The sequence below is a fragment of the Schistocerca piceifrons genome, chromosome 5 (assembly GCF_021461385.2).
Source record: "Schistocerca piceifrons isolate TAMUIC-IGC-003096 chromosome 5, iqSchPice1.1, whole genome shotgun sequence".
In the NCBI taxonomy this organism is placed as follows: Eukaryota; Metazoa; Arthropoda; class Insecta; order Orthoptera; family Acrididae; genus Schistocerca; species Schistocerca piceifrons.
This window is the reverse complement of record NC_060142.1, coordinates 307383013-307400715: the sequence shown is the minus strand read 5'-3', so window position 1 is coordinate 307400715 and position 17703 is coordinate 307383013. Positions and strand designations below refer to the sequence as shown.

The window sequence follows — 17703 nt, the reverse complement described above, 5'->3', positions numbered from 1 at the left end:
GTTCGGCACACGTCGAACAATCTGTAGACATCTGCGTAATCTGCTTATCAATGCCGATCCACGTACAATGACGGCGGGCAAGCTGCTTGGTGCGGACCACTCCCCAATGACCTTGATGCAACAAGTCGAGGACCTTGGATTGGAGCACTTGGGGAACCACTACACGAAGCTGGTCATCCTCGGTGCGTAACAGCAAAACTCCGTGCGAAACAGACAACAGATGACGTTGCGGATAATAGCGACGAACCACAGGATCCGATATGTCCTTTGCCTTGGACGGCCAACCACGTTGAACAAAACGTAATAGTAAACTCAGATGAGGATCCGTAGCTGTCTCACGTGCCACCTGATGATAATCAATCGGAAAATCCGGGAGGGATTGATGCTCATCGGCGTCAATCTGATGGCAAGAGTCTTCGGAGGAATCGAAGACATCATCCGCAGCAATCGGCAATCTAGAAAGCGCGTCAGCGTTTGCATGCTGAGCTGTAGGGCGGTACAGTATCTCATACTGGTATTGTGATAACAAAAGAGCCCAACGTTGTAGTCTTTGAGCTGTCCGCTGAGGAACTGGTTTAGACGGATGAAATAGTGACGTCAGGGGCTTGTGATCTGTTACTAAATAGAATGGTCTACCGTAGAGGTAGTGATGGAATTTTGTGACACCGAACACAATAGCCAACGCTTCCTTGTCCAATTGGCTATAATTACACTGAGCTTTGTTTAGCAATTTAGATGCGAACGCAATAGGACGTTCGGTGTTACCGACTCGGTGAGACAACACAGCACCGAGGCCGAAAGAAGAGGCATCACAAGCTAACACCAGAGGCTTGTTAGGATCGTAATGGACCAGACAACGATCATTCAATAAAGCCTCTTTAAGCTGCTGAAAGGCTGATTGGCAATCAGCTGACCACACAAACGGAACATTCTTACGGCGGAGACGATGCAACGGTGCAGCAATCTGTGATGCATTAGGTATAAACCTAATATAATACGTCAATTTGCCAAGAACTGCTTGCAATTCATTCAGATTGCGAGGGGCGGGCAAATCACGAATAGCTGCTAAATGTGACTGGGAGGGATGAATGCCTTGAGCATTAATAACATGTCCCAGATACTCCAGCTCCGTAAGGAAAAATGAACATTTATCGATGTTGCAACGTAGGCCTGCCTGGGACAACACTTGAAACAAACACTCCAAATTATGGAAATGTTCAGCAGGCGTCCGACCGGACACAACAATATCGTCTAAATAGTTGCAACACGATGGCACATTAGCCAGAAGTTGTGACAAAAAACGCTTAAAAACAGCTGGAGCTGACGCACAACCAAAAGGCAAACGCAGAAAACAGAACAACCCCAACGACGTGTTTATGACAAAATACTGTTGTGATTGCTCGTCGAGGGGCAATTGCAAATATGCTTCACGGAGATCAATTTTGGAAAAGAAACGAGCTTCCCCTAACTTATCCATCAGCTCGTCCGGTCTAGGCAAAGGAAAAGAATCAATGACAGTCTGAGGATTAACTGTCGACTTAAAATCAGCACACAAACGTAACTTGCCAGACGGTTTCTTTATAATAACTAAGGGAGAAGCCCACTGGCTCGCTGAAACGGGTTGAATAACACCGTTGTTTTGCCAACGACGAAGTTCATCTTCTACAGGTGCCCGGAGGGCGTGAGGCACTGGACGAGCACGACAAAATCGAGGCTGAGCATTATCTTTTAACGTAATATGAGCGGCAAAGTTCGCAGCACAACCTAGTTCGTCTTTAAATATGTCACTGTATCGTTTACACAAATCGGTTATGCTGTCTTGAGGAACAACAACAGAATTAATTTGCAACACATTGTCTTGGATAGACAGGCCAAACAAGTCAAAACAGTCTAATCCGAAAATGTTTACACTGTCTGTAGCGCGGAGCACTGTGAATGAAACTGTTTTTGTATTGCCACGGAATGTGGCTGGCACGCTACATACACCTAACACAGGAATTCGTTCTCCACTATAAGTAGCCAAAGAATGTTTTGCCGCTGAAAGTTTAGGGCGGCCGATAGCCGCATATGTAGCACTATTTATGAGAGTCACAGACGCACCAGTGTCTAATTGAAAATTGAAGGTCTTATCCTGGATGCGTAGCTTCACAAATAGTTTATTACACTGTCTCTGGATCGGTGCAGTGGAGGCGGAAGACACAAAATCAGCGCGTTTAGCGCGTGTTCGCTGCTTACGACAACTCGTGGGTTGGGCGGGTGGAACAACAACTCCCGCTTCACTTGCAGTCTGTACATTACTGTTTACAGCGTTTGAATTACGCTTGGGTCGCATAGCAGAGGGCTGGGTGGGTGGCTGATTGCGAACAAGTTTATTACCCACACGAACCGTGGAAGAGTCTTTAAACGCGACCTTCTGGGCGGGCTGGCTTTGAAGAACATGAATATCCATGGGCTGGGCAGCACTAGAATTGTTCTTGCGTTTACGCAAACAAACAGTCTGGATGTGTCCTTTCCTTTGACAAAAGTGACAAACCGCGTTTCTCAACGGGCAACGTTCACGAGGATGAGCAAGAACACACTTAGGGCAAGACTTAACTCTATCATTTTGCACACGCGGCTGACGAATGTGTTTAACATGACGCGGCCGGCTAGTGTTTACAGTCTGACTCTGCCGGTGGGGCCGCGGGCGTGACAGAACTTGCTTAGCACAGGCAATTTGAGAAATACATGGCTGATCTAACTCACACTCAACATAGTCAAAAGTATCTTGGGCTTCAATGATGTTCATCACAGTCTCTAATGACGGATCAGGCAACTTTAAGATAGCAGCACGAATACGAGAATCTGCAATGTTTTGAGTAATAGCGTCTCGTAACATGACATCACTGTAGGAAGCTCCACACACACAATTAAATCGGCACTGACGGGTGAGGCCCCGTAAATCTGTTAACCACTGTTTATTAGATTGATGTGGCAGTTTCTTTAATCTGAAGAACTTGAATCTGGCTGCTGCCACATGAACTCGCGACTCGAAATACTCAGCAAGCTTGTTAACAACAACGTCATAGTCTAAAGCTTCTGGCTGGGATTCCGGGAACAACTTACAAAGTAGTCGATAGATTTCCACGCCTGCAGTGGAAATTAAATAAAGCTGCCGCTCAGTACCTGTGATTTTGTAGACTGTCATGTGCGCCTGCAACTGCGCGAAATATTCTCGCCATTCTTCTCTGGATTCATCAAAAGCCCGGAACTGTGGTGCTGCCTGTGCTTGTTCCTTTTGTGTTGGAGGATTAGCCGCTTGTTTGGCGATTGCTTCCACCAGACTTTGTATTTGCTGACTCTGTAACAAGATCAACTGTTGTAATTCGGCAGACATAGTGAACACAAATTAAACCAGCCCCCAAAAGTTTATCGCTATAATCAGTATAACCAGAAACAAGTTGAACCAGCCCTGCACACGAGTTCGGAAGTCCTCGTCGCCAGTCTTGTGGCGGTGTTCGTAGCGACAAACACTTGGCTGTAGAAATGGCTTACGAAGTCACCGCCACACTTTTAATAGCGGGCCGACCGGTCCGCTGGAACAGTAAACAGAAAGATGAAAAACTAAACACTCTGATTAAATAAAAGTCGGTACTTATCTTTATTGATAAAGATACAGAAACACAATAGGGACCTCCGTGTCTACAGAGATCTGTCTAGTTCGAGTCGGAGCGGCTAGGTCAGCGTCGGCTGACGACAAACAACAACTCTGCTGCGATGAACACACAACTGACTAACAAGTACACAATTCGGTGGCGAGTATACAACTGAGCGGCGAATACAGAACTGTCCTAGCGCTCGCGACTCCAGCGCTTAAGAGCCAGAAGCCAGCGGTGGCGCGCGCAGACTTGCGGCGATTTCCTGTCTCGCTGGCGCTGCTTATGCGGACGGCGTCCGTACTTTGATGCTGCCAACCTTTTGGCAGCGGGCTCGGTTGGCATTACTGGCTAGGATACAACACTTCTTCTTCCTGGCTCTATAGCCCTTGATGGGCCTTGACCTGCTCTGGGACGTTATTCACTTCGTCCATCTCCAGCGTCTTCCTTCTCCACCCTCTGACTCCAATAATTTTTACATCTTCTTATATGTCATCAAAATATCAAAGTCTTTGTCTTCCCCTGCATGTTCATCCCACTGGGTTTTGTAGCGATGCCTTTTTTGCTGGGTTGCGTGTTCCATGCGAAAAACATGGTCTACTCACTTCAAGTGGTTTATTTTAATGAACTTTATGATTTCAAGATCTATACATACAATCAGTAAAGTTCAAACTTATATCGCCTACGCCACGTTCCATCTTCGTTAGTGGCTCAATGGGACACCTTTCGTTCAAAACATCGTATTAGCTCTTCACACTGTTGAGTCACTGTCCAGGTTTCTGAGCCGTATGTTAATATTGGAGGTATTAAAGTTTTACACAGTTGACACATTGTTCTTCTGGACAGATTTCTGGGCGTACGTTGTGGGCCCAGCCCATAATAGCATTTATTAGCTAGGCGTATGCACCACTTTATTTCCATACTAATATCATTCTGCGATGTTACTAGTGTTCCCAGGTAGCAAATTCACTATACATTCTATTTGTGCCAGGTCAATTTCCTACATTGTATTTAGTTCTGGTCGTATTATTCGCACTCTTCTTTGGTTTTACTGACGTTCTCTTCCATTTCTATTGCTGTTCCCGCCAGTGCCCTATATGTTTGTTTAGTAACTAGTTCTGTGCTTGCACCAATATCCTCATCATCTGCATAGACCAGAACCTGTACCATTCTATTGTATATTGCGCCTGTTATATTGAACTGAGCTATCTTTATTACCTTCTCTAGTAATATGTTAAAATGGCATCTCCTTCCCTCAGTGCACAGTTAATTTCATAACTTGGATTTAAGTTTCCCTGTATCGTACTTTACATTCCACTTTACCCACAGCCAAACTCATGAGATGTATTAAGTGTTTTCGTATGCCCATTTCACTCATAGCTTCAATGAGCTTATTTCTTTTGATGGTGTCATCTGCTGCTTTAAAATCAACAAATGTATGATGTGTTTCTACACTGTATTCCTTTGTTTTTGTTTTTTTTTTCAATATCTGCCTCAGAGTGGATATTTGGTCAATAGCTGATTTGACAGATCTAAAGCCTGCTTGATATCTCCCAACTGCTTTTTCTGCGAAAGGTTTGATACAAAGCAGGGAATTTTTTACTCTACTGGCCATTAAAATTGCTACACCACGAAGATGACGTGCTACAGACGCGAAATTTAACCGGCGAGAAGAAGATGCTGTGATATGCAAATGATTAGCTTTTCAGAGCATTCACACAAGGTTGGCGCCGGTGGCGACACCTACAACGTGCCGACATGAGGAAAGTTTCCAACTGATTTCTCATACACAAACAGCAGTTGACCGGCATTGCCTGGTGAAACGTTGTTGTGATACCTCGTGTAAGCAGGAGAAATGCGTACCATCACGTTTCCGACTTTGAAAAAGGTCGGATTGTTGCCTATCGCGATTGCGGTTTATCGTATCGCGACATTGCTGCTCGCGTTGGTCGAGGTCCAATGACTGTTAGCAGAATATGGAATCGGTGGGTTCAGGAGGGTAATACGGAACGCCGTGCTGCATCCCAACGGCCTCGTGTCACTAGCAGTCGAGATGACAGGCATCTTATCCGCATGGCTGTAACGTATCGTGCAGCCACGTCTTGATCCCTGAGTCAACAGATAGTTTGCAAGACAACAACCATCTGCACGAACAGTTCGACGACGACGTTTGCAGCAGCATGGACTATCATCTCGGAGACCATGGCTGCGGTTACCCTTGACGCTGCATCACAGACAGGTGCGCCTGCGATGGTGTACTCAACGACGAACCTGGGTGCACGAATGGCAAAACGTCATTTTTTCGGCTGAATCCAGGATCTGTTTACAGCATCATGATGGTCGCATCCGTGTTTGGCGACATCGCGGTGAACGCACACTGGAAGCGTGTATTCGGCATCGCCATACTGGCATATCACCCCGCGTGATGGTATGGGGTGTCATTGGTTACACGTCTCGGTCACCTCTTGTTCTCATTGACGACACTTTGAACAGTGGACGTTACATTTCAGATGTGTTACGACCCGTGGCTCTACCCTACATTCGATCCCTGCTAAACCATACATTTCAGCAGGATAATGCACGACCGAATGTTGCAGGTTCTGTACGGGCCTTTCTGGATACAGAAAATGTTCGACTGCTGCCCTGGCCAGCACATTCTCCAGATCTCTCACCAACTGAAAACGTCTGGTCAATGGTGGCTGAGCAACTGGCTCGTCACAGTACACCAGTCACCACTCCTGATGAACTGTGGTATCGTGCTGAAGCTGCATGAGCAACTGTACCTGTACACGCCATCCAAGTTCTGTTTGACTCTATGCCCAGGCGTATCAAGACAGTTATTACGGCCAGAGGTGGTTGTTCTGGGTACTGATTTCTTAGGATCTATGCACCCAAATTGCGTGAAAATGTAATCACATGTCAGTTCTACTATAATATATTTGTCCAATGAATACCCGTTTATCATCTACATTTCTTCTTGGTGTAGCAACTTTAGTGGCCAGTAGTGTATATGCAGTATTCAATAATGTAATATCCCTATAGTTTGTGCATTACAGGATTTATAGTGAATCAAACAAGGTCGCATTACTGATAAGAATTATGCGAGCATTTTGGACAATCAGATCCAGACGATGGTACGATGTTTGTTCTCCAATGGTGATGCCGTGATCCAAGACAACAGGGTTCCTGTTCACAAATCTCGCATCGTCCAGCATTGGTTTTGTGAGCACAAGGATAAACTGTCGTATCTCTCCTGGCCACCATAGTCACCATGTCACAATATTACTGAGCCTTTCCGGTGTCCTTTAGAGAAAAGGTACGCGATCGCTACCCACTCCCATCACCATTACCTGAACTTGCCACTATCTTGCAGGAAGAATGGTATAAGATACCCTTGAAAAACACACAGAACCCGTATTTATCCATTTCAAGATCATTGGAAATTTCTTTGAATTCCAAATCTTTTCCTGCGTCATACTAGGCGTGGTAATGTGTTGTACACTGGAGAGCAAAAAAAAAAGTAGTGCACCTGCCTAATATCGTGCAGGACCCTGCGAGCATGCAGAAGTGTCGCAACATGACATGACATGGATTCGATTAATGTCTGAAGTAGTGCTGGAGAGATCTGACTCCATGAATCCTGCAGGGCTGTCCATAAATCTGTAAGAGTACGAGCACGTTACAAGGCATCCCAGACATGCTCAATAATATTCATGTCTCGGGAGTTTGGTAGGCAGCGAAAGTGTTTAAACTCAGAAGAGTGTTCCTAGAGCCACTCTGTAGCAATTGTCCTGCTGGAGATGCCCAAGTCCGTCGGAATGCACAATGGACATGAACGGACGCAGGTGACCAGACACGATGCTTACGTACGTGTCATATCTAGATGTATCAAGGGTCTCGTGTCACTCCATCTGCACAGGTGCCACACCATTACAGAGCCTCTACCAGTTTGAACAGTTCCCTGCTGACATGCAGGGTCCATGGATTCATGAGGTTGTCTCCTTAGCCGCACACGTCCATCCGCTCAACACAATTTGAAACAAGACTCGCCCGACCAGGCAACACGTTTCCAGTCGTCAACAGTGCAATGTCGGTGTTGACGGGCCCAGGCGAGGCGTAAAGCTTTACGTCGTGCGGTCATCAAGGATACACGAGTGGGCCTTCTGCTCCGAAAGCCCATATCGATGATGAAACTTCCTGGCAGATTAAAACTGTGTGCCGGACCGAGACTCGAACTCGGGACCTTTGCCTTTCGCGGGCAAGTGCTCTACCAACTGAGCTACCTAAGCACGACTCACGCCCCGTCTTCACAGCTTTACTTCTGCCAGTATCTCGTCTCCTACTTCTGCCAGTATCTCCTCTCCTACCTTCCCGAGTTCGAGTCTCGGTCCGGCACACAGTTTTAATCTGCCACGGAGTTTCATATCAGCGCACACTCCGCTCAGAGTGAAAATCTCATTCATTCCATATCGATGATGTTTCGTTGGATAGTTCTCACGTTGACAGTTGTTGAAGGCCCAGCACTGAAATCCGCAGCAATCCGCGGAAGGGTTGCGCTTCTCTTACGTTGAACGATTCGCTTCAGTCATCGTTGGTCCCGTTCTTGCAGGATCTCTTTCCGGCCGCAGCGATGTCGGAGGTTTGTTTTTACCAGATTCCTGATATTCTCTGTACACTCGTGAAATGGACGTACGGGAAGATCCCCATTTCATCGCTAGCTCGGAGATGTTGTGTCCCATCGCTCGTGCGCCGACTGTAACACCACGTGCAAACTCACTTAAATCTTGATAACTTGCCATTGTAGAAGCAGTAACCGATCTAACAACTGCACCAGACACTTTCCTTATATAGGCGTTATCAACCGCAGCGCCGTATTCGGCCTACGTGAACGAGTGTACAAAGTAAATGGCTTATTACTATACACATAACTAGGTCTACTTTGCGTCTTCGGGTCGATACCACAATGCCAAGTAATGCATAGGGTAAACCAATCACTACCAGAATTTCCAGTAGTGACGTCGAGAGTAAAATTAATCTTGCATCCACGGAAGAATATAGGCCCACTTAATATAACTGCTTGGGCTGTTCAATTGCCCCCCAGTATATTTTATAGGCTAATAATATGTTTGTACACAGGCGTGCGGTGACGGCGTTGACGATACACACGTCGACGAGGCATAGTGCTTTAGTGATGTTGCTGATTGAGCTCACAGCGGAATGGTTCCGCTGCCGTGCACTGCCCGCTTATACAGCGTGAAAAGTATTTAAACCGACAAACTCTGGGGGGTTGTAGGGGACATCAAAATAAATATTTTTCCCTAATGTCATTTTTTCCTATGAGGATTATTTAAATCGGTGGAGGCCGTATTACGCTCTTCAGTTGTTAGAGGCCGTATTACGATCTTCAGTAGTTAGAGGGCGTATTACGCTCTTCAGTTGTAGGCAACTGCTGTCCACCAGTGCAGTAGTGCATTGCCTCTGCTTACTAATGGAGTGATACACCTGGAGTAAGTACACCGATATGGTTGGTTCGTACTACGTAGCGCACCACAACAACGAGCTGCACAGCGGGTTTATCAACAACAATATCCTAATCGCCGTATCCGGCATCATACGACCTTTGCTGCTATGTACCAACGTCTGCGTCAGACCGGGTCATTTAGCAGATTACCTGGACAGGGACGCCGTCGCATGGTAAGAACGCTGAAATTTCAGGAAGCTGTCTTGCATCATGTGGAGCGGGATCCTTCAATCAGCACTCGTGTAATTGCACGTAACATGGGGCCGAATGAAACGAATGTAAGAACAGTCCTTCGAGAGCAATTGTTACGTCTATTTCACTTACAGCATATTCACAACCTGGAACCAGTTGATTATCCACCCAGAGCACAGTTTTCGCAGTGGTACCTGAAACAGTGTGAAATGCACCCTACATTTCCATCCTCTGTGCTGTTTACCGATGAAGCAACGTTCGGGGGTGATGGAGTCTTCAACATGCACAATTCGCATGTTTGGAGTGAGGATAACCCACATGGCACAGTTACTAGCGCTCATCAAGTGAGGTTCTTCGTTAATGCGTGGGTCGGTGTTGTTGGGGACTGTTTAATTGGGCCATATCTGCTACGAAGTCCATTAAACGGCAGGCACTATTTCAATTTTCTCGCCAGAGTATTGCCAGAATTGCTGGAAGACGTTCCGCTACCTACAAGACAACGCATGTGGTTCCAACATGACGGAGCGCTGGCACATTTCAGTCGTCGGGTGCGTCGATTCCTGGACCGACGGTTCCCAGAAACGTGGATTGGGAGAGGTGGTCCTGTACCATGGCCTGTTCGATCCCCAGGTATGTCCCCTCTGGACTTTTTTGTGTGGGGAGAGATGCACAACCTTGTTTAGGCAACTCCTCTTGCATCAGAAGAGGATCTGGTTGCCCGGATAGTGGCAGCAGCAAGAACAATGCAGGATACCCGGGTTTTTACCCGTGTCAAACAGAACATGATCCGATGGCGTAACCTTTGTTTACGTGTCAATGGGGGCATTTTTGAAAATCTACTGTAGTTGAAATTGGATTGTGTTAATGTGTTGTCTCTTGGTCATAAAAAAATTCTGCTGACTTATGCTAAGAACAAAACACACACACACACACACACACACACACATACCCGACGAAGGACTCGAACCTCCAGCACGAGGAGCCGTGTCCAGCTAGTGATATGGTGTAGGTGGAGTACGATTTCTCTGAGTAGGGTGAATCGCACACACAAACACACATATGCCCGACCTCCAGCGCGAGGAGCCGTGTCTAGCTAGTGTTGCCGCCAGAGAAATCTTCCTCTACCTGTTTAAATACTCCTCATAGGAAAAAATGACATTTGGGAAAAATATTTGTTTTGGTGTGTTGTGTACATAGCTCCGCGTAGTCAGCGCGTACGCAACTTTCCCACTAGAGCGCGCCCCGCTAAGCACAACAGCGCAGGCGCAGCGCTCGTCCGTCTCCGCTCTACGACATGGCGCTGCCATAAAGACGGACCAAATTCTGCTTCCGCCGATCCGCGTATTAATATGTAACGCAGCCAATGAGATTGCTGCTAACGTAGAACCTTTTCTCCTCGCGGATCACACTCGCGCAGTGATACCTGAACGCGCGAGGTGTTATAACGAGTGTACAGACCTCCGATTAGTCAGTCTGCATTAGTCTGTAGTTAAGTTTCAGTATGTGCCTAATAAGATTATCATATTCCTGTACGTAGCCATGAAGAGAAATGTATAGACACTTTGTCAAGTATCAGAGATATGTGAGAATAAGATTAACGTACCAAGACCAAAGGAACTTCAGATTGTCAATTGTAAACAGCATCCAGAAGCAGTTACGTAATATCTATGATTTTTATTATTTTAATAAATGTGTGTGAAAATTAATCAAGTTCTGTTTAAAGTTGGTCCCCATCAATCTGCTACTCTAAGCGTGCAAGTGGCATTTCTATCGTCTGACCTAACGGCAGAAGATAAACACGCCACGATAAGACCACGAGACATCTTGCTGACACTCGCCTCCTTCGTTAGAGCGACAAGTCAAATAATATGATGGTGTGTGTACCGAAGGTCTTACAGCACGCACACCACATGGTGTCCCCTAAACCTCCCAGAGTTTGTCGGTTTAAATACTTTTCACCCTGTACAGCGGACGCTTGCCCTCGATTATTAATTATTAATAAAGTGTGATTCTTGATCTCTGTAACCGCTAAACGCACATCCTTTGTATTTGAATACGCATGCCTATAACAGTTTCTTTGGCGCTTCAGTGCATGTCTGGTGTTCCCATTTTTTGTGCACTCCCCGTTTTTACGTCGTCGTAGAGGGATTCGACATTACACCTGTACAGCACCATAGAATCTGCTGCACAGCTGATAGCTAATCACTGTGGTTTTTCTTTCCGTTGTGCGCAGATCAAGAGCGTGTTCCTGCAGTGGCTGCCGTGGATCCTCGGGATGAGTCGGCCGGGTAAGAAGATCACACGCAAGACCATCCTCATGAGCAACCGCATGAAAGAACTGGAGCTGAAGGAGCGGTCTTCCAAGAGCCTGCTGGCCAACGTGCTGGACATCGACGACGACTTCCGCCACCACGCGGCTGCGGCGGCAGCGGCCACGCTGGCGGCGAATAGCGCTCCTGCGCCGACGGGCGGCGGTTACTTGCCGAGAGCGGCCACTGCGGCCACACTGGACGACGCGCCCTGCTCGTCTGCCCAGCGCGAGCTACAAGCTATCCTGCGCGAGCTGCAGTTCATCACCGGCCGCATGCGCAAGGCTGACGAGGAAGCCGAGCTCATCAGCGACTGGAAGTTCGCCGCCATGGTCGTCGACCGCTTCTGCCTCATCATCTTCACGCTCTTCACCATCATCGCGACCGTGGCGGTGCTCCTGTCGGCTCCCCACATCATCGTCCAGTAGGTTACCGGCGAGCAACGAATTCACTGTCGACGGGAATGGTTCGTCGAAGACTTCTGTCCCACCACCCATCACCGGGGCTGCAAGTTACTTACGACGGGTGCCACATATCATAATGTTCTAGACGTCGGTGATAGAAGTGCGTTCAGGTCTTCAGCTGACCAAAGTGCAGTGTAAAGACGTACACCTCGCTATAAAAGCGGCCTCCGCCGCTGCGTTAATTCCTGACTTTGGCCGCGTCATTCCTCATAACTCACCAACATCTTTCAACTTCCGTTGTACAATCAGTGGAAACTGCTGCCATTTCTGTCTCCAAAATAAGAACTGTACGCGTGAACGCAGCTGAATTCGCTAGACCTTAAACTGTTATCAAGCTATTGTAAACTACTCTCGTATGTTCTGAGATTGTGTTGCACTCACTGGAGGACAATAGTTACGCAAAGGACGTGTTACAACGCGATCAGTGTCTCAGGACGAAATCTGCCTATCAACGGGTCGTCAGCGATTGTCTGATGAATGTTTATCCCTTCACTCTTGTCTGCAGCCTGTCGCTGGACGATGCTGTAATGAGGAATTGACTAACTCTTCCACTGTCTTCTCCGTCTGCACCGACGCAAGCCGCGTGCAGACGTAATAAAGACCTTATTAGGTCACAATATATTGTTATTGTTGATAATGTTATTGTTAAAGAACTGCGGCTTAGGTTCGCAGCGTTGAAACTAACGGTGCCGGAAGAACTACAATATTACTTTTGCGTAGTCTTCCAGCACAGCTCAATTATATCTTGTTCAACAGATCCTTTCCGATTGGTTGAAAGGTGCTCTTTGCATTGTTCAATACATGTTATCGAAATCGCGAGAAGGTATGCATGAATTTGTCTCACAAAAATTGTTTTTATTTCATTAGTTTAAAAGATGCATAACAATTTGTAAATATCAAGAGATATATTGTAAACTGTAACAAAGTTTTTCCTGTGATCTGCTCGTCACAAATTTTTATATCTCCGTGAAGCTGACATTGTCTTGTATACACGACTAGAATCATGGATAATAGCTGTAGTTACAGTGTCTGCTAAGAAAGCTGCAGCACACATAAGATTTTATCGAAACGAATTGTTGAGAAATATAATATTTATTAACTGTATGTCAAACGTATTTCATAAGTAAAAGTACACTTTCATCTAAACTTCACACAGTCTATCGCCGAAGTGCTTGTCCTTATATTTCTCTCGACATTTGGAAATAATATCTGGAAAATTTAATCATTTAACGTATATCGAAACGAAAAGTTAATTCACAAATTCCTTGGTTTTACGGAGCTTAAGATTAATATCTATTCTGTACAATGAAAATGAACTAGAACAGTTGCGTCTTAACTTTTCTGCATTTTATGTTGCCAACTGGAAGTTAATTTTAGGAAAGTAGAGCTCAGCATAAAACAAAATGGTACTGGATATGATCCTACGATGAAATTCAACAATAATCATAACGGCGTCTATCAGTTTCAGGTGCATGAAGTAAAAGTTATGTGGCGGGTTTCAAAAGCAGCCAGAAGCATACTTCTCTGCTCAAAATAGCGTACAAACAACTTCATTGTTATGTAATTCAAGAACGTGAAGAACTTTCGTTTCAATAATATATTCTAAAAGTTGTGGGCAATTAAACTTTAGTCACCCATTCACCCACTCGACTTGATTTCAGTCAAAGTTGCTACGGAAATCGAAGAGAGAAGTTGAAGCATGTCACATACTGGACGATAATAATCAATCCGCCAATGTACAGTTCTTTAGTGAACCTTATCTGAAAAATGGGGGCAAACTGATGGCGGATATCAAGTCTTCGCCAATGTGAAGACGGGTCTAGTTGTTCGCTAGCTAGGGAGTGTCTCATTTCTCTGAACAAGAAGACTGTGTCTTGGCTATTTATTTCACTGAACACTTGCACGACAATCGCTGTATCCGCGCCGTAACTTTATTTTGTTTGTTGTTCATTTTCGCTTACTTTCGGTTTCAAAATAATATAAATCACAGCATTTACGACCAAACAGTCTAGCAATAAATAATGGGGTTATCGAGCTATTTGATGAGCTGTCTGGCAAAGTACGATTAAAAATGAAGCCATATGGTCAATCAGTTATGGGTCGTATCAAGAACTGCAATAATAACAATATCGTAATGATAATATCTTGCGAACGTTTAATTTCCCGTTGCAGTAACAGCCAAAAATCGCCGTCTTGAATACTACATTATTGCTTATCACTGTCGAAACAAGTGTGAATAAGTTCATTACCAAAACAATTTTGTTCCGATAAACATCTAATGCATCTACTTGTCTATGAATTTCTTGTAGCTGTGGTTTCGAAGCGCTGTGGATTGGTGACAAAGGAGTTGGCCACAGTGAAGCAAAAGGTTGATTCTGGCAGTGGCACACAAACTATTATTACTGAAGTATCAACAGGTTAAAACTCACATATACACGAAATTGGTATCAAAATGTTTTCATCTTCCTTTTCACAAAATTGCAATTTACTTGGTAGACTGCTACTGTTTAATCTACAGCACAATGTGCAGTAGTGAGGTGACTAACTACGCGAACCATGCTGAATTAACAGTTCTAATACGCCCTCTCAGTGGGGCAGCTCACTGTCAAAGCCCTTCAATATTGTAATTTTAACTGCACCTGTTATCCGTTAACATGTTTCCTACCTGCTTCTCTGCAGCATTATAAATTGTTTGTTGTCATATAGAGGCTGCCGAGGTCGGGGAAAATGCTGACAAAGAAAAAAATTCTTGTATCCCTGGATTGCATCACAATTTAGTGCTTGTAAAGTGCATGCTGAAAAGAAAATAGTGCCGTGGGGGCTTAATCTACAAATAATAATTAGCTTTTTATGCTGTTACGAAAGATTTTGTTAACAGAAGTGGTTTGGCAAAAAACCTGAGGTACTTACACGTTTTTTAATACCTAGGAGTGTGTTTCAACCGACGGCAGTGGAGAGGATCTGAAGAATAACTGCAGGTCACGAAGGGAACAACAGTCGCCGATCGCTATTAGCCGCGCTTTGAAGTTCAATTTAGAGCCGCAACTATCGTGTTGGCATTGTACATCAAATCATTCGAATTTCTTGAACGATAAAAAAACGAACATAAATTAATAAAATTTAAATTAAATTGAGTTGTTAAACATGTTTGTAAGCATCCCGTATGTTTATGAAATTAAACTGTATGAATATAAAGTGTCATTCCCTAAAAGATAATTATCTCTATTATATAAGTTTGAAGTCTTAAGAGAAACATTTTTATAAAACACTGTCAGAAAAGTTCAAACTCAATTAACTGCTGCGAAAGCAGACTGTTTTAACCGAGCTTCCAAACCCATGCAACTCACTGAAGGGTTGCATTGAGTTTGCGAAATATGAAAACTATAAATGCCGTGACAAGGCAAAAATAATGTATTTTTAAAGAAATGCCTTTAATCAACCAAATAAATTATGATTTATAAATTACTGGTTTTTTAGATAACCGTATTTTGTACTGCGACGAGGTGTCCTGAAGGTAATGTGTTCAGAAGACTCACGTATCAAACGCACAATATGTATGCTGCTAATTGTTGTAGAGAGTTTGCAATGTATACTTTCGTAAGTAGAAGATAATACAGAATTAAATGTTACCAGATGTTCGTAACGATATTACTTTTTATCTTACGTCCTACCATAGCTCCAACCTGAAGAAAGTAATGTATGCTTGAGACTTTAGCATGTTCAGATATGTGTTTAAACAGTTTACTTGCTGACCACCTCCGAAACGGAAATACTAGTCTGTAACACACACGCCGCAAACAGGACACAGATAAAAACCGATCGCTATCTACAGTTACTGACACACAGAGAAGGAATCAATAATATGTGGAAGTGCCCACTGTAACTAATCCAGTCAATGGAAAGTCTTATGATGTAACGTAGTAGGCTCTTCAAACTCTTCTTCATGTACCGGTATTAATTTTCTCGCTGGCGACTGGGATAAACAAAGTACAAACTGCTAACAGCCGGAACAGTCAGGAACACATTAAAAGTTTCTAAGGTAAGTTGCAAACTTCTAAGTAGCTGATATTTTGAAAGCTTACAAAACGACATTCTGTAAACATTCCAACTCTAAACAGAAAAACAGTAATATAGATATTAATAAAGGCATGAGTGGAAATCAAACTCAAATTGTCGTTAAGCCAGTGGAAACAACTGTTTTTATTTCCTACAAAGATAGCTTAAAATACTTAGGCTCGAGCCTAATGCACGTACGCTGTAAATTTGAAGTCAAAATCCGAAGTACGCTACCGCTACATGGTAATCGGAAATACTGTCACTGAATCACGGAAACTATAGACCATTTCAAAAAAAGGGGGATTAGAAATCCATCAACCGCTGTGGTGACAATTATGAACTCAAACTCGATAAAAAGAAAGTCTAAATTAAGATGTGGCCGCCCTTATTCAGATTGTGCTTGATTTTCTTAAATGGTTCACAGTAAGTGATAGCATGATTAGGTCAAATCCAAATCGTCAAAACAGAGTATTAATGCTCAGGACTAATTACGTTCACTACCAGTACCTGCTCCATAGCACAGTAACATGTAAGTACAGGAACACTTTTAGGAGATTTCGAAATTACACACAAGCGTCTGGCAATGTCAAAGAATGCGCCTTGTGGAAATAGAAATTTTCGCCCTGTTTTTGGAGTGTCCCATATTCATTTCCCACTTACAAAGGTTTACAGAACGAAGGGATGATTGATGAGATTTTAAGTTTCCGTAGGCAGCAAGGTCATTTTTGACAAAATATGATTTCAATAAGCATAGGGGAGAAAAAGTATGGAAAACTCAAAGCTGGGGATCAGAACGCCATTCCTTGTCAATGTGGGCCCAGAATCTCAAATAGTGCACTGCTTTCCTCATTCATGAATTTCAAGTAAACGAAATTAAGTTTTGACAGAAGCCATAATTCACACTGAAAAGAACTTTAATTCAGTTTGTGAAACAGCTTACAGCTATAGGTACATAAACTGAAGAGACTTGCAATAAATGTATGGTTAGTAAAAGAAGATTTATCTTTCTGGACCGCAGCAGTCAGTACAGACATTTAAATAAAATACACAAACAGCCTTCAGACCACATTCCTGGGGTTGTTGAGTTTTTCACAGCCACTTAATGTCGTGCCCATTGGTGCTCATTTCAGGATCTTAGGCCAATGGTCATTTAATGATTTTCTGATATTTCACCAACACAAGTGTTTCATCACCGACAATGAAATGTGAAATTTTAATAATAATGGCCATTTAAGTTGGAGAAACATTAGAAAAACCACTAAACAAAGGATCACAATGTGAGCTCCAGCAAACTTCAGAAATGAAATCACTCAGTTGATACTTATGAAACAATCAAGGTAAGTACCTCCAAAGTGAAGCTAGGAGCCTAAGCTCCAGGATGTAACTTTTTTACCTGGAGATTCATTGTGACAGAGAGACTCAAACTTCACCATCATTTGTGATGTGGCACCAGTCCATCAACAGCATAAGTCTGAAGAAGAGAAAAATTTCTAGGGGCCAGTATAATCATACTTCACTAGTAGTGA

The 17703-nt window shown here is 44.1% G+C and overlaps 1 protein-coding gene across 1 annotated transcript in view; it reads left to right on the top strand.

Annotated features, from left to right (window-relative positions):
• LOC124798962 (neuronal acetylcholine receptor subunit alpha-7-like) overlaps positions 1–15743 on the top strand; it is a 341236-nt gene extending 325493 nt beyond the window's left edge. The window contains exon 9 of the mRNA XM_047262497.1: positions 11582–15743. Within this exon, the coding sequence (XP_047118453.1) occupies positions 11582–12085 (504 nt within the window). The 3' untranslated portion in view covers positions 12086–15743. The remainder of the gene's footprint in view (positions 1–11581) is intronic.
• The last annotated feature ends 1960 nt before the right edge of the window (positions 15744–17703 follow it).